Genomic DNA, 17,262 nt, shown 5'->3' on the forward strand with positions numbered 1-17,262 from the left:
GACTGCAGTCACGTCTCCGCGCGTGGCCTCTTGTCCAGCTTCTGCCGTGACGTCCCACCTCGGTTACTTGTTCCCTTCTTGGGGGGTGATGCTGGGAGCAGCCAGGGTCTTCTTTATTCTGCTTGTGACCGTTTGAGGCGTTTTAGACAAAATCAGACTCTGTCTGGTTTTTTGTAGCAATCAAATGGTCACCGTGACAGACTTTAGTCCTTAGTGACATGGGAGAGTGCTCTCCTCCTTTGGGCTGTGCAGATGGGCCGGGTGGTGAGCATATAATGAGCCAGGATTTGAATCCAGGGCTTCTTCACAAGCAGAGCTGCTGTGCTGGAGTCTCACCAGATTAGGGGCACCAAGGATTGGTGTGGGAGGACTCTGGTCAGATAGGCAGGCCCGGCTGTTTTCTGACGGAAGGCTCTTGACTCTTTTGGCTAATTAGATATTCCTTGTACAACCTGATGTTCCAAGCCTGGCAGACCTACGTCCGTCAGCGACGGGACAAGAAGAGCAAATACCGCAGAGCAGAGGACCACGGTAAGAGACCAGAAGACAAGGATGGCGGGTCTCAGAAGGAGGCGGCCTCGGGCAGGAGGTGTAGGCAAAGAGGAAGTCTCCTGACTCTCTGGGACTGTCTCTGATGTGCAAGATGCGAGTAGGCGAGTGTTAGCAGATCTGAGGCGGGGCAGTGTAAGCTAGCAGAAGGCTCTCTGGACTTGGAACCTTGGGATCTCCCCAATGTCCTCTTCAGGGAGCTATGTGTTGTGTGTTGGGTGGATACCTGAAGGAAGGAAGGAATGGAAGCAATTGGGAACCATCTGTAAAATGTCACTAAACCGGCATAGCCTTTGACCCCACAGTACCCCTACCAGGTCCATAAGATGGGACAAACGGGCCTGGAGCTCCCTTCTGGCCCCAGATCCGGGACCCCAGGAAGAACATGGTTTGAGTCTGGCCGCTGACTCAGTAATCACGGAACTAAAATTTTCTGCTAAACTCTCTGGATCGCAATTTTTTGCTTTAAAATTTTTCTTTTATTTTTAATTAAGAAGCATTTCTTTTCTCTCTACCCTCCACTGAAAATAAAACAAAAACAAACCCTTGGCACATATATGCATATTCAAGCAAAACAGATTCTCTCGGTGGCTGTGTCCAAAATCGTGTCTCCTTTTGTGTCTCCGATTCATCTCTGTTAGGAGGCGAGCGTCGTGCGTCCTAGACTGTAACTCATTCAGCCATGCCCCAGCGGATGGGCGGCCCCTCCGTATCTAGTTCTTTGCCGCACAAAAGTAGCTGCTAGAAATACTGTGGTGCACATGGGTCCTTTTCCGGATTAGGTTTAGAATTAGGCTTAGTCAAGAGGCGTCTCAGAATTAGGGGTAAGTTGGACACAGATTTGGGAATAGGGGTAGCTGGAGTCAGAAAGAGCTCAGTTCGAATCTGGCCTCAGATACTTCCTAGCTGGGTGACTGGGCAAGTCCCATAGCCTCTGTTTGCCTCAGTTTCCTAATCTGTAAAATGGGGGTGATAACAGCCGCTAGCTCCCAGGGCTGTTGTGAGGATCAAATGAAAAGATAACTGTAAAGTGCTTAGCGTGGTGCCTGGCACACAGGAGGTGCTGAATGAACGTTGGCTGCTATTGAACTGTATCATTCTTTGCTCTTTCTTAGTGCTCTGTGAGGTAGTGGTGCTGCTGGGTCTGGTTGAGTGACTTTCTGGGGAGAATTCCAGATTGCCTCCCAGAATGGCCAGGCCAGTTCACAGCTCCACCAGCAGCGCGTTCGTGTTCTCTCATCTATTGCATGGTGATGCTAATATTTGAACTCCCTAGGGAGAACGCTCTTTAAATTGTAAGTTGTTGTTCAGTCATTTTTCAGTTGCATCTGACTCTTGGTGACCTCATTTGGGGTTTTCTTGGCAAAAATGTTAGAATGGTTTGCCCTTCTCCATCTCATTTTACAGATGAGGAAACTCAGGCCAGCAGGGTCAAGTGACCTGCCCAGGGTCACACAGCTAGTAAGTGTCTGAGGCTAGGTTTGAACTCAGGAAGATGAGTCCTGACTCCAGGCCCAGCACTCTGTGCACTGTGGCGTCCCCAGCTGCCCCTTCACATCTCACCCATGACTTAGGTTGCCCTTGGACTTCATTGAGGAAATATGGCTGAGGGGGTAGGAGTCGGCCTTGGAGCCAGGAAGACCTGACTCACCTGGGCTGTGTGACCCTGGCATGTGCCCTGGGCAAGGTGGAGCCCGGGAGCCGATGGGCTTTGGTTGAGGGTGTTTTCCTGTCCTGTAAGTGAGAGGGAAACTCCCCGTCGTCTGACCCACGCCCTGGGTCCTTCTGGCCTTTCTCCTCTGGCTCCGCCCTGGTGGCTTCTTTCCCTGCAGGGACAACATGGCCAGCAGCCCAGCCATGGTTCTCACCGTCTCTCTCTTTTCCTTTTACTTGTCTCGTCTCGGGGCTCAGCGGCCAAGCAGAAACTGTGGCTGGCCTGGAAACGCTGGCTCATCTATGTCGATGTTCGCCGGACCAAACGTGACATGTACACTGTGGCGCAGGAATTCAGGCAGCAGAGTATTCTCCGGTGAGTGTCTGTGAGCGTCTGCACCTTCCGGGACGTGCAGCAGTCTCCGTGGCTGGCCACGATTGGAGGTCATGGCCAACACTGGCCTTCCCAACCAAGCCTTTTACCTCATAAGCTTGGTGGATGGTTATGGGTCGTGTGTGTGTGTGTGTGTGTGTGTGTGTGTGTGTGTGTGTGTGTGTGTGTGTGTGTGTGTGTGTGATGCCATGTACCATTATGCTGTTGGGCATAAGACATAGGGTCTCTCCTCAGACACCAGGGCTCTCTCTCTTCCCCTTTTCTGTACCATCTAATCCTGGGGTATAGGGCTATTTGGACTGGCTCTGTGGCTTTACAGAGAGGGCCCAGTCACTTGCATGAGGTGACCTGGCTCTTGGGGAGCAGAGCTGCGATTAAGCCTGTCCCAGAATCGATGGCAGCGGCTCAGAGTGCGAGGGGGCACGGGAGGCCGCTCTGTCCCTAGGAGAGAACAGGGGTGGGGGGGTCCCCTGCGGTAGGTCCCCTTCTGCCTCCTCTGTGCCTCCTCATTAGATGACCCTGGGTGGGGTCAGGAGGAGGCCCACTGGGCTGGAACAGAAGACCAGCTCCCAGGCCAGGAGCCTGTGAACTCACCTCTGGACAGACTCTCCCCTTGATCATCCCTCTGGGGGTGGAAGGATGCCCAAACCCTTCCCCCTGGAGCAGCTCATGTCACTTGGGGATGGTTCCCGTTGTTAGGAAGTTCTCCCAGACATGCAGCCTTTGTGCTGTTCCCCCCCATCACTCCTCGTTCTTCCCTTGAGGGACAGACAGAACACACCGAAAGCCCGCTCTGTAGAAGCCTTCAGGTAATTGAAGGCAGCTCCCTTGTGCCCCAGAGTCTTCTTCTCTTCAGCCTAGACACCCCCCCCTTTAATAGATCCTGTAGGATGTGGGCTCCAGGCCTTTCACTGTCCTGGTAGCCATCCTCTGAATGCTCTCCAGTTTATCGATGTCCTTCCTAAAATGGGTCACCCAGCCCTGACCACAGGCTGGGCACGGTGCCCGTCTTACTGCAACCCAAGATCATGTTGACTTTCTTTGCAGCCGTTTCACTCTGCTGGCTTATTGATTTTGAAGTTCTCTGAGACCGCCGGATCTTTTTCTTCCAGATGGCTCCCTTGGTTCATCTTCTTGTATCACACTTGTCATGTTGTCTTTAAAACCCAGCACACAGGAAGCCTTTGTGTTTACCCTGTCTACCTGTGATCTGATTCAACTTAGCCTAGCAGTCTGGACTGTTAAAGTTCTCTCGAGTTCTGATTCAGCTATCCCAGCTGGTCTCTCTCTGAGCTTTGTGTCATCAGCAAATTGGATAATTGTGGCACCTAGACCTTGATAAAAATCTGAAACGGCCCCAGCCCTGGCCCAGGAGCACTCCTGCTGGCAACGTCCTCCAAGCTGCAGTCAAGTGCTTTCGAGCCCCTGGCTGTGGCCATGGGCCAGCTCCAAAGCTCCTGATCTTGCCCGTAGGCCCAGGGTGTGCTTCTCCCTCTTTTCCATGATTGTAGTAGGAGAGACTTTATTAAATGCAGCTCAGGTGTTCCGTGACCTCATCAGAATGTGAAGCGCACTTTATGCAGTCGCTGCTTCCAGGAGCCGTCCCTTTAACGGTGTGCTCTGGAGTCCTTGAGTTTGTGGTTTCTGCTCTCTTCCTCTTTGAGAAGTCAAGGCCGTGGCCCATCGTCCAGTCCTTAAGCCACTGGCTCTCTCACTGTCCTTGCGTGGTGCTCATCTGGGCCATGGCTTTGGGGTTCAGAAGGAGCCGTGGGGCTGCCACATTCTTTGTGGTCGTTTTTCTTCTGTCAGTTCAGTTCTGATCTAGAGGCACTTATTACATGTCTGCGGTGTGTAAGGCATTGTCCTTTCCTGAGCGGTTCTCCCTGCCCTCTTTTATGACCATCCCTCCACCCCAGGCCTTTGCTGTCCAGCTCCAGACCCAGCACCCTTCCCTACTCCTAGCTGCCGCTTCTCCACATCGACAGAGCCCACAACCAGGCCCTGGCTTCTGCTGTGGCCGTTTCCCACATGCATGGCAGTTGTTGTCTTCCCGGAGGAGAGCTGACATTCTTCTTGCAGCTTCCTTCAGCAGATCCCTGAGAGCCTCTCGTGGACACAGCCCTGTGCAGATGCCTCACACGTGGGCCATGTGGCCATGGGGTGGGAGGGGGACAGAGCTTGGACTCCTCACCCCCGCCGCTTCCTTCCCCTTTCTCCTTCTCGGGTGCTGGGTTGTCCTTATGAGATTCTCTTTGATACAGAGTGCCTTGGAGAGTGTGGAGGCGGCAGGTGCGGAAGAGCCACGTGGGCCGCTTGATGGATGCTGTGGCCCTGCAGCACTGGGGCACCAGCCTGCAATTCTGGGTAAGGCTCGGCTCCGTTATAGCCCCGTGCATTGTCACAAATGATCGCTCTGCATTTTCTGGCTGATTCAGCCCATCACCACGGGCAGGTAGGACCTCTGGGTCACCTTTGACCTGGGTAGCCTTTCCCTCCATCTCCGCCATCAACCCTTGACAAGTCCTTTTCTCCCTCCACAGATGGGTTCATGCCCATCCTCTCCTTTGCCCTCCCACTGCCACCACCAGCCCAGGCCCCTGGTGCCTCCCACCTGGGCAATCACTGCAGGCAGACCTCCTGCACCTCCTGCCTCCCTCTCCCCTGACCCATCCACCTGATGCCCCACCAGCTTCCTGACGTAAAAATCTCGGTTTTTAAGCAGCTCTTATTAAGAATTCATGCCTAAAGAAACAAGAAAGAGTATCACAGAGACGATCTTAATAAATAATATAAAATCTACATGTTTTTGCACAAAGAAATCTAACGAGAAAGAAAGCAGGAAAAAAATCTTTGCACAGGTTTCTCCAGTAAAGGTTGCCTGTTGTAGCTATAGAATGAACTGATTCCAGTGTATAAAACAAAGAGCCGTTCATCATCCAGTAAGCATGTATTAAGCGTCTACTAAGTGCTGGAGATACAAGAGGCAGAAGAGAGTCCCTGCCCTCAGAGGGCGCACAGTCTGATGGGGAAACAGCAAGCACACAAATGTGTACAAAGCCAGCTCTAGACGGGCTAAGTAGGGACTGATGAACAGAGAGAAGACGGGAATTGAGGGGGTGGGGAAGACTTCCTGAAAAGGTGGGATTTACTTGGGACTTAAAGGAGGCCGAGAGGTCAGTGGTCCAGTCTTGGGAGACGGCCAGAGAAAATGTCCAGAGCTGAGAGATGGAGGGTTTTGTTCATGGCACAGCCGGGAGGCCGGGGGCACTGGATCAGAGGATGTCGGGAAGTGAGGTGTGCGAAGGCTGAAAGGGAGGAGGGGCCAGGCTGTGGAGGGCCTTGAAGGCCAGAGGGGGCCTCAGGATCTTGTTGAGTAGGGGGTGACACGGTCAGACCTTCACTTTAGAAAAATCCTTTTGGTGGCTGAATGGAGGTTGGATTGGAGCGGGGAGAGGCTAGAGGCAGGCAGGCAGACCCTCTCCCCCAGCAGCAGTTGTAGACATTCAGTTAGGAGGGGATGAGGGCCTGCACGAGAACAGAGGCAGGGTCAGAGGAGAGAAGGGGGCAACAGCTTGGATCTGGGGCTGAGAGAGAGTGAGGCATCCCAGGGGACTCCTACATTGGGATCCTGGGGATTGGGACAGAGCGGTGCCCTGAGGAAGGTGGAGGTGCGGGGGAGTGTAGGGGGAAAGATAACGAGTTCTGTATTAGACGTACTGAATTTGAAATATCTGAAGGGCAGTTGGAGATGTGAGATTAGTCATAGGCCGAGAGGCTGGGGCAGGGAAGATAGATTTGAAAATCGTAAAGCCATAGGAATTGGTGAGATCCCCCAGTGAATATAGATGGAGAAGAGAAGAGGGCCCAGGACAGAGCCCAAAGGGACACCTCTGGTCAGAGGTCGTGACCTGCAGGAGGATCCAGCGAAGGAGGCGGAGACAGAGCCAGGGGCAGAGAGCGGGGAAGAGAACCAGAAGAGAGAGCGATGGACGGTGTCAGAGACTGCAGAGAGGTCACGGAGAAGAAGCCACTGGATCTGGCCCTAACACGCCATTCCTTGGTCATTTAGGAGAGAGCAGTTTGGGGGAAGTGATGAGATCGGAAGCCACGTCACCAGGGGTGAAGAAGAGAGTGAGAGGAAAGTGGAGACCCTGGTGTAGACGCCTTCTAGAGGAGGTTAGCTGCAAAGGGCAGAGGAGACGTAGGACGATGGGGACAGAAGGATCGCGTGAGAGTTTGTTCAGGCTGGGGGAGACTTGGCCAGGTTTGTAGGCAGGAGGGAAGGAGCCAGTGGAGAGGGAGAGACTGAAGAGAAGAGAGGGGGCTGACAAGAAGAGGGGGCAGTTTGTGGGAGAAAGGGAGTGGCATCAGTTGTGTGGGTAGAGAGGGGTTAGCCTTGCTGAGGAGAAAGGCCACCTCTTCCTATGCCAGAGGTGAAGGAGGAGAGAGGGGCAGAAGGCATCTGAGTGATAGGAGCCTTTGGTAAATGACCTCTGTTTTTTCAGTAGAGTATGAGGCCGGATTCTCAGCTGGGAGGGTGGGGGAGGAGGAGCCATGGGAGATTGGAGGAGGGATCAAAAGGTTTGGGAGAGCCTCTGGGGAGAGTGGGAGAGGGGGATGATAAGGGAGGTGTGAAAGGATTCTGAACAAGCAGTTTATGAAGGAAGAATTCCAAGCTGTCAACCATTATGCGAAAAAGATATTCCGAATTACTAAGAATTAGGGATGTAAATTACTTAGAACAACACAATTAAAAATATAAGTTGGAGTAATGATGAAATTACACCTCATACCCAGAGCCAGCAAAAGTTGACAAATGCCAGAGGGGCTTTGAGAAAACGGCCCCTTAACGCACTGTTGATGGAAGGGTGGATGGGTCCAGCCAGCCTGGAAGCAGTCTGGAGCTGTGACGACAAAGTGGTTGAGCCGCCTCGTGCTCGATTCAGCAGTTCTGCTCTGCAGCCTCGGCCTCAGAGAAACCGGAGAAAGGGACTGGAAAAGCAGCGGCTCCCCTCCTGGCAGGGAATGACAGCTACACCGTTGTGGTCAGAGCACAGTGGTCAGATGAAAGACTGGAGGTCAGCAGAGAGACTGGGCCAGGACAGGCAGATCTGAGAATCATCAGCACAGAGATGGTCATTGAATCCATGGGAGCTGGGGAGATCACCCAGTGAAACAGTAGAGAGAGAGAAGAGGACCTGGGGCAGAACCCTGGGGGACACTTTGGAGAGGACCGTTTGGGGGAAGGCAAATTATCAGGGGTGAAGAAGAGAAGAAGTGGCAGCCAGTCCCTGTTGCGGGCAGCCTTTTTTAGGAGTTCATCCACAAAGGGCAGAAGAGATAGAAGATGATAAGTGGGCCAGAAGGCTCAAAGGAGGGTTTGTGAGGATGAGGGACACGTGTGCGTGTTCGTAGTGGTAGGGAAAGAGCCAGGAGTCAGGGAGGGATTGTAGGGTGGAGATGACAGAGAAATAGGAGGAATGGGCTCCCTTCTGTAGGCGCAGGGTTTGCACTAGTAAGGTGTAGGCCTGCCTCTGTGAGAGAGAGGAGAGGGGCAGAAGGCATCTAGGAGAAGAGGAGGCTCTCGGTGAGCTGAGAGTGGGACCTGGAGGAGCCGTGGGAGATTTAAGGAGGAATGAAAAGGTTTGGAAGAGCCATTGTGGAAAGGGGGAGAGGGAGCTGATAAGGGGAGTGTAGAAGGGGTGCCTTTGTGAGGGCCCAGATGAAGTCGTAGACCCAGTTTAAAGGGTTGTGTGATTTTCTCCACCTTTGTGCAGCAGCATGTGCATAGGAGGGAGGGTGATAAAGGGTGGGTGTGATGAGGTCTGAGGTTTGGTGGAGCCCGGTAGTCAATGGGTAAGGTGGCCAGGGCCTCCAGAAGAAGACGGTGTAGAGTTGAACTGGTTTACCACAAGATCAAGTTGGTGAAAAGGGGAGAGAGCGGCCAGTGTGGGGTCGGGCTGTGGCTGAAGAGCAGGGTTTGGTAAGGGAAGGCAGGGGAGGAGTGGAGAACCAGTCAGTTACTTGTCAGATGAGGGGATTTCAGAATTCTTCACCATGGGGAAGACACGTTTGCTGGTGAGAGCAGGGTGGGTGAGTTGGTGAGGGTTTGGCCATCTTTGTGTGTGGCTCTGGTGCAGGTCCAGGGAGAGGAGGAGGCTGAGAACTGATCACTTGGGGGTGTTGGAGAGCCACTATGTATGTGGAAGGCCCTGAGTGTGAAGGCCAGAGTTGGAGAGGAGAGAAAGATCGTGAGCTGTCACTGAGAAAGGAAGGGGTCTGGGGGTCTGTAAGGAACAGCATCCAGGGCGAATTTGAGTGGGTGGGAGACGTGGACTGCATGCACCTCAAAGGAAGAGAGATCACTGAGTGATGGAGGGAGGAGGTGAACCTGGAAGGGGCTGTAGGGAATGCAGAGGATTCCTCCTGAGTCATGGACTCCGAGCCAGTGAAGGTGCAGCCAGTACTGAAAGGGGTATCCAGGGAGACCTTGTCATCGGGGGAAATCAAGGCTTGGGAATGGCTAGAAGATGGAGGAGGAGGAGAGGAAGAGATGGAAGATGAAGCAGATTTGTGGCCTGTGGAAGGGGCCCTCTGGGGGACACGGCAGAAGGGGTGCGTAGTCTTTGTTTGGGACTTTGGGCTGGGACGGTTGAAGTAGACAGGAATGAGGAGGTATAGGAGACGATCAGGTGTGAGTGTGCTAACCATGGAGAGGAGGCTGCCCCCCTCTTCCCGAGGAGCCTGGAGATGGGGCAGGGGACATGCAGAGCATGAGATTCCAGGTCTGTAGTCATTTGGGAGGCCTCATTTCACATCTCATCTTCCCTTGATTAAATAGGACGTGGCAAAGCAGGAGAGATGGAGGGCCCACTGCCCACCGACTTTCCTCTTCTTGCCTCAGGGCACAGTGCAGCAGGAGGTGGGGGTACTCAGAGGGAGGTCCCTCCTCTTTCTTCCACCCTGCCCCTGTGGCCTTCCTTGCCGGACCACAGCAGCAGGCCTCTCATCAGAGGCTGGAGATGAGGCTAGTGCAGCAGGATGTGCCAGTCCTGCAGGCTGGGGGCATGGAGGGTGTGCCCAGCCCCCGGCTGCCTTCCTTCAGGGGATGCTGAGAGCAGGCGATGGACGGTGCTGTCCCTTCTGTTCCACATTCAGCGGGTCCTGAGTCCCCAGGAGGAGGAGGGATTCTCTACCAGAGGGAGGATGTTGCTGCAGAGTCTTGCAAGGTTGTGGCCGGCCTCAGCACAGCCTGCTTCTGTGGCAGATTCCCCCTGGAGGCGAGAGCCTGGGACGGGGAGATGAGGAGCTTTTCCTTTCCACGAGTGTTCATGAGCCCCAGAGCGAGAATGAGTTGTCCTGCCTTCTCGCTTAGGCGCTGGAGGCCACCGGTAGCCATGGGGCATGGCAGGGAGAGCTCCTGTTTCCTCATCTCGCAGTAGGAGAGAGTCAGGAGAGGAGATGAACGCTGGGAAGGCACTCGGACCCACAGTGATTTCAGACAGCTCGTGCTGGGCTGGAGGCAGCAGGTGGAGCAGCGGACAGTGCTGGGGCCAGAGCCGGCCTCAGACACTTCCTGGCCATGTGACTGTGGGCAAGCCACTGTACCTCAGTTTGCCTCAGTTTCCTTATCTGTAAAATGGAGCAAAGACCTACCTCCCAGGATTGTTGTCAGGGTCAGATGAGAAAAAGCTTGTCAAAGGGCTTAGGACATAGTCGGGGCTTTATCAATGCTCCTTCTCCTCCATCAGTACCATCAAGAGCTGGGCCCTGTAATAGAATGGGCGGCCTGGAAGAAGTAGAGGTTCTCAGCTTGAACCTTACTTTTTCTTGTTCTCGTTCTGTCAGGAGGAGATGGGGGCTTGGCCTGGCTGCTGACATCACCTGCACCTTCCGCTGGGCTCCCCGAGTCTCCTAGGGGAGAGGCCTTTTTTTAAAGACGCCTCCTGCAGCGACAGTGTCACAGAGCCCCCTAAAAATGGCTCGTTTCCCCAGAGTTCTCAAGGCACACCTTGTCCGGTGAGGGCACTTTGAGCAAGTCTGGGACACGTTTCAGGCTGCGGATTCCCCGGTGCCTCTGCGAGCCTCGGCCACAAAGCTGTGTCAGCTGTAGGGGCCTGATGGCTTGGCGGAATGCATGGGCAGACTTCATCCCCCTCTGGCCCCAGGGGGCTGCTTCAGGCCCCTCGGACAGATGGAAGGACGGATGGATGGAGGCAGGAGAGGCCTGAGAGGTGTGGGCCAGAGGACAAGGGACAGATACACAAGGAATGCGGGTGCTTGATGACTCTCCATCCGTCTCCCTGTTTCCTTTCTGTGCTCAGTCTTCAGTGGCTCCCCATCACCCACGCCACCAAACACCGGCCTGAAGGCCCTTCACCCCCTGCCTTTCCTCCTCCAGGCTTGGGCTCAGGCTCAGCTCAAGATGGGGAGAGGTCGACGGCCCCTCGAGCCGTTCTTGGCCCTGGGCAGGAGCCCACCATGCTTCTGTCCCATCCAGCCTCCTCCTCAGGCTCTCCCATGATGGGTGACTCACTGCTCCTGTTTTTGGACTGACCTGCGGGCTCTCCTCCTCATTAGTCCTTTTCCCTTCAGACAGTCCCGGTCCCATCCCCGGGCTCCCGTCCCCGTCTTCTTATGTTCTCCGCGCAGGTGGCACTGTGGCTTGACCTCAGACCCCTCTGGTAAGGTGGAAGGCCCAGGAGAGAGGAGATGGAGAGCCCTCTGTCCTCCGACAGATGGGCAGCTCCCGGGGGCCGGGCCATGCCAGTGCCTGGCACGCAGTAGGTGCTTATTCATAGGAAACGCTCATGGACTGGGCTTGTTCCTTGTCTCGGAGAGATTCGAATGCCTGAATTCCTCAGGCCTCCCGTAGTGTGCTTGTCAGCTGGCCTCCGCGGCCCAGGGGAGCGTGGCCAGTTATCTTGGGTTTCATGTTCTTCAGGCCCTCTCTCTGTCCCCGTGGGCCCTCTCTCCGCCCTTCCCCTTCTCTTTGGCGTTCCCCTTTGATCTTGCTTTTCCCTCCGGTTTCCAGGCCTGGTCTCAATGGCAGGAGCAGTTCCTGCATATCCAGATCATTAGGAAGAAGGAAACCGAGGCAGTAAGGCACTGCATGCGCCAAGAACAGCGGAGGGCCCTGACGGCGTGGAGGGGCTACCTGCAGGGCCGCAGAGAGAGGCAACACCAGGCGCGTGAGTGGGGAGGGCAGGGAGGGGCCAGCCTCACCCATTCTGGGCCTTTCCTCAGATGTGACACTGTGTCATTCGTTGCCTTTGATGACAGCAGGTCTTTAGGAGGCCGTGCCTGTGGCTGGGGTATGTAGGCGTCAAGGCTTGGTCTGCATGGGGGTGCGGTGAGCAGGGTGCCAGCTGTGGAGGGAGAGGCCCTCAGTTCGAATGCTCGCTCTGTCGCTCACTGCCCAGGTGACCTCCTCAGGGCCCCTGTTTTCTCACTTTGAAATGCTGAGGTTGGCCTCTGGCTTCCGAGGCCTCTTCTGGCTCTAAAGCTAGGATTCTATCACGCATGCGTTCATTCAGTATTCATTAATACTTATGGGGCAGAGGGAGGAGAGTTTGGAAGAGAACGGGTCTCGGAGTTTCCTGCCTAGTGTGGGCGATAAGACACGAACAGAGGTAACTGATACATCATGGTAATTGCTAGGCATGTGAGAGGTCTGAGGAGGAAGGCCATTACTCATGGGGGTGGCTTGGGAGGGTGGGGGGAAGGAACCTGAGGTCACTTTGTGAGGACATCTTGGGCACGTCTGAGAAACATGGAGAAGAGGAGGCCGTGTGGGCCTTGTGTTCCTGACGGATATGCCTCTTCTGATGTGGACTCTGGCATAGAGAACCCCCAGAATCTTTGAGGTGCCATGTCGGCAACATGTCTCTGTGTGGTTGGATGTGGGCCTCTGATGTCCTGGTGTTGGCCCTAGCCCCTCCCTGTTGTCAGAAGGCCTCCCTCCCTGCCCCACTCCCAGTACTGAGTGGTGTGGGCTAGCCATCCAGGAAATGGGGCTTGTTACATCATCCTTGGATGGGAAAGGGCCTGGGGAGCCCCTGTTTGCCCACCCCAGTTGGCTTATTTTAGGACAGTCACGGCAGGGAACCTAGCTACAGGCCCCAGAAGGGTTTGTCCAGCCTGACTCTGCGGGTCACTGTTTCACTGCCATGGCCCTAATGTCAGCATCCTGTCCATAGGGCGGAAAAACAGACCCCTGTGAGACAGCAGAACCTGGGCGCTTGTCTGTCCATAGTCAGAAGCTCGCCCAGGCTTGTTTGCCCAGCTGGAGGGTGGTCCTCCTGCCAGTCTAATGCTTATAAGCCACTGACATTTTCCCTGGTTGAAGCCACTGTGACCCCATGATTAAAGCTTGAAGGGGGCGGGGGCTCCTGGTTCTTCCTCCTTGTCCCTGGTGGGCTTTCCTGAAAGCCTGCCTGGCGGACAGAACCCTCCTGTGTGTTTCTCTCCAGAGCTGGCTGGACAATTCCACTGTGCCGTCATGGTCCGCACCAGCTTCTTGGTCTGGCGGGTGGCCTGGCAGCAGAGGAAGCTCCTTCATGCACACCAGGCCCGGATTGAGGCGCTGGCGGCCCGGATCACCCTGCGGCAGGCCTTTGAGCGCTGGAAACGCTGTATCCTTCCTGGTCAGCTGGCAAGGGAGGATGGAACCAGGGCATCTGGAAGTCAGTGCTGGCGGCAGCCCAGCTGTGCCCGGCTCTGTGGGACAGGCACCCAAGGGACAGGGGTTCCTCCGGGCTGGGGACCTGCGGACAAAGACGTGACTTCTGAGCCTTCATTTCCTCATTCACAAAATGGAACAATGATGCTTCCACTTGCTGCTTGGGTTGGAAGCCTTGAAGCCATTACTGTCTCCATTTTACAGATGAGAAGGTTGAGGCTCAGGGAGATGAAAGTGCTCTCTCAGGGCTCCCCAGGAAGTGGGGGGCATGGTACTCAAGCCTAGGGTTTTTTGACTCTAAACCAGCTCTTTCCGATGTTTGATTCCTGCCTCCTGCCGAGAGTCTGTTGTGGGTCACGCGCTGTCTGGGAGAGCAATCTAACGTGTTGTCCTTGCCTCTGAGGAGGAGACACACCTGAGACAGCTAGCCTCCGACTCCCGCATGTGCCCTGGGATCTCAGGGGTCAAGGGTGCCCTCCGAAGGCACAGACCCATAGGAACTGGCTTGTGTTCAGGCTTTCTCATAAATCCTCACTGGCTGGGTGACCCTGGGCAAGTCTCCTGCAAGAGGTGGGGGGTGGCTCGGTGGCCTCAAGGCCCCTACTAGCTCTTAGCCTGTGATCCCATGAACCCCTGCCGGGGCTCCCGTGGACGCCAGCGCATCGCAGGGAGTGTCCGCCACTTATCTCTCTGGTCCACACCCCTCCTGTGGTAGCCTGGTCCTCCTGTATGTTCACGTTGCCCGTTGGGTGGCCCTTCAGAGGAGGTGGTACGCCATAGCTGGGAGCCCACCGGGGGACGGTCAGGGTCCTGCAGTCAGGAGGTGTTGGAACACAGGGCCTGGCTCGGGCCCAGACAAAGCGCTCACTGGGTGATAAATGCCGGCGATTACGTTGGACAGCAGTGCTGTGCACAGGGTGTTCCAGGTGCTGCTGTCTTTGTGGGGCTCAGAGAACTCCAGGGTTCAGTGTAAGGACTCAGGTGTCCAGTGGGTGGCCCAGGCAGCATCTTATCCCAGGTGTCTGCTTGCCCCCCATTTGCAGACACGAGCCCCGATGGGCAGGGGGTCCACTTAAGAAAAGTGTCTTTAACTTCATGACAGACATGCTGATTTCTGCTGAGGACGCTGCCTTCCAGGACATGGCCGAGAAGCACCATCGGCAGCGGCTGGTGGTAAGAGCTCTCCCTGCCCACCCCTCGGGGGCGGGGGGAGGGGGGGGTCCTGGTGGGAGCACGAGGTCTCTGCCAAGGCCAGAGGAGGCGTTTCCACCCCCCCCACCCCCACCCCCTTGTCAGTGATGGTGAGTCTGCCCTGGAGCCTCACCAGGGGCCCCTTCTACCTGCAGCTCATTCCTCAATTTCGAAAGAAAATGAGATCCTTCATGCCACTGAACACTTTGTTCTTTTACTGACCCAGGGAGGCCCAGGGCAGGGCAGCTGCCAGCCCCGCCCTGCTGTGCAAAGGTGAGGGCCCAGGACAGGAGCACCCTCAGCCTTGTGGACTCTGTTTAGCTAAGCTGTTTCTAATTCTTTGTTACAAAGAATGACTCAGTGGGGAGGGAAAGGGGCAGGTGTCTGTTTGGAAAGGAACGTGATGGAAAACAGGCTGGTAGTACAAATGGAAAGCTTCCTATGAGGTAGCGCAGTGTTAGTCATAATAAGTAATTAAGTCAATTAAAAATGGGTAGTTTCTCTCTTTTGTCTTTGCATACCCTATGTCTTCCAGTACATCCTTCTCCTCTCCCCCTCCCAGAACACTGCCCTTTATAGGAAAAACTAGAGAAAGAAAGGCCAGACTGCCCTCGCCACCTGCCCAGCCCACCACGTATGCAGCATTCTGTGTCTGCAGCCCCTCGCCTCCCTCGAGACGGGAGAGGAGGGCCATTGCGGCGTGTCTTCTTTGGGGCCGAGTGTGGTTATTGTAATCGGTAACTGTCTGTTTTCATTGGTGAGCATGCTTCCATCTGGCTCCCCGCCACTCATGGCATTGTGGGAATGACTCTGGCTCCTGCTTCCTCCACAGTCATTGTTACTTTTTGGAAACTTTTTAATTGGCATCTCTTATTTTTACATCACGTTCTGCTCTGCCTGCCCCCAGGACGTTCTGCCCCCTTTCTCAGTGGGCTAGTCGAGTCACAGTCTCTACCTGACTCCATGCTCCCTCAGATACCCTGAATTCCCATTCATCAGTTCTGCTTCTTGTGCTGCTCTCAGCTACCTGCAGGCACCATCTCTTGCCAGCGCCCGACAAAGACTCCACTGATGTGATCAAGAAACTTGCCCGTCTTCTGTCATTCTCTCTTCCTCTACCTTGCCCCTCCTTGGGCTATTCTTTTTTTTTTTTTCCAGATGAGGCAGTGGGGTTAAGTGACTTGCCCAGGGTCACACAGCTAGTGAGTTATGTGTCTGAGGCCGGATTTGAACTCGGGTCCTCCGGACTCTATCCACTGCACCACCTAAGCTGCCCCTCCTTGGGCTGTTCTTCATCTTCATCGAGCCCCCAGGTCTTTGTCTAGTGAACCAGCTCAGCCCTGCGCCAGCTGTGTTCTTGAACCTTTGCTTCCCTTGCCCCACTGCTGCTGACGCTCTGCCTCGTCCCTCCTGACACTGCTGCTTGGATCTGATCTCCGCGGGGCGCTCGCCCTTGTACAGCAACCCTTGCACTACTAATATGGGCCAGGTGCAATTGTATTGTTATTTGTTTTGTTAAATATTTTCCAGTTACACCTTCATCTGGTTCCTGGCCCCTCGCAAGCGCGTCTGACCCACTCCATGCTTCTCTCTACAGCAGCTGTTCCCAAATTTAACTTCCCCAGCTGAGCCCCTGGCATCTCCCCCTCACTCCATTTCCTCTTGTCTCTCCATACCCTCCCTCGTGGTGCGCTGTCTGCCTTAGTTTCTTTATCTGTAAAATGAGGAGAGTAGTAACCCTTACCTCACAAGTTTGGAGGAGGGTCAGATGTGCTGGGGAAAGCTGGAATGTAGGGCAGGCATTGGGGAGGGCTGGGAGGGCTGGGCCAAGCTGGGAGGCCTCGACCCTTAATTTACCACAGTAACTCTTGGCGAGCCCTTTGGTGCACTAAAGCGCCGTGTATGTGCCAGCTGTTGTTATGAAGGCCTGCTTCTGGCTTCTGCCGGCTGTGTGACTCTGGGCGGTCGCTGATGGGTGGAATGAGAAGTCTGAGCCCTCCTGCCCCCTGTGGTTTTCTAAAGGTCTGTCTGATTTCTCTGCCGCTGGTCCTCATCAGACTTCGCTGCAGTAGGGGATCTGTTATGTTAATGTGCCACCACTTAGCAGGCAGGCTGCTGATGGCCATTTTCTTGTGGTCCTGAACAGGAAGCTCCTCTTCTTTTCTTAGCGCCACCTTCAGGGTCTCTCTCCAGCCTGGCCTCCTCTCTGGTGGCTCAGCCACATTTCTGTTTCTTCCGTGGCTTCCAACCCACAGTTTGCTCTTGGGCCTCATTTTCTTCTGGCCCTTCAGCTGGCTGTGGTGCCGGGACCAGGCAGAGCTGCGAAGCGGGAAAGTTGTGTTTCTGCCGAGTGTCGGCTCAGGAACAGGCAGAGGTTTCTTTTTCTGATTTCAGAACGTGGAGTCTTCTTATTTCCGACCACGGGCTTCCTTGCCATGTAGAGCCGGGGGCTAACAGCCTCATTGAACGAGCAGAGTGGCCCATCCCTTCTCGAGGTTGGCCACCCTCCTGATAGGGGCTCTTCTTGGACCCCTCTCTTTCCTTTTCCCTTGAATTCACCCTTCCCACTATGGCCGGGTGAATGCCTTCGGGGCGTCCTGTTCCCCTTGGCCTGCCCTTTTCTGAGGCCTCCTCCAGCCTGGTCTGGCCTCCTTTTCAGGCCACAGTACTTGTCCCATCCTCTCTGGCCTCAGTTCCTCTGTGCTGCTCCCAGAACCTGACGCATACTCCTCGCCATCCTGGCCTCTTACCCTCTGACCCCCACCTCCTCCAGGCCCAGCTCAGTGGCCGTGAC

General features: G+C 55.1%; 1 protein-coding gene across 11 annotated transcripts in view; it reads left to right on the forward strand.

Annotated features, from left to right (window-relative positions):
• Positions 1 to 17,262, forward strand: part of SFI1 (SFI1 centrin binding protein) — a 66,499-nt gene that overhangs the window by 9,101 nt on the left and 40,136 nt on the right. For all 11 annotated transcript variants that reach the window (XR_013486508.1, XR_013486507.1, XM_078154434.1 and 8 more), the window contains 6 exons: positions 437 to 531; positions 2,461 to 2,578; positions 4,858 to 4,960; positions 11,631 to 11,787; positions 13,069 to 13,230; positions 14,380 to 14,450. Coding sequence is in view for 9 of the 11 variants with exons in the window: in XM_078154434.1 (XP_078010560.1) it covers positions 437 to 531; positions 2,461 to 2,578; positions 4,858 to 4,960; positions 11,631 to 11,787; positions 13,069 to 13,230; positions 14,380 to 14,450 (706 nt within the window). In the remaining 2 variants the exon portion in view is untranslated. The remainder of the gene's footprint in view (positions 1 to 436; positions 532 to 2,460; positions 2,579 to 4,857; positions 4,961 to 11,630; positions 11,788 to 13,068; positions 13,231 to 14,379; positions 14,451 to 17,262) is intronic.

This window comes from Phascolarctos cinereus, unplaced genomic scaffold (assembly GCF_003287225.1).
Source record: "Phascolarctos cinereus isolate Bilbo 61053 unplaced genomic scaffold, phaCin_HiC Scaffold_4;HRSCAF=312, whole genome shotgun sequence".
NCBI lineage: Eukaryota > Metazoa > Chordata > Mammalia > Diprotodontia > Phascolarctidae > Phascolarctos > Phascolarctos cinereus.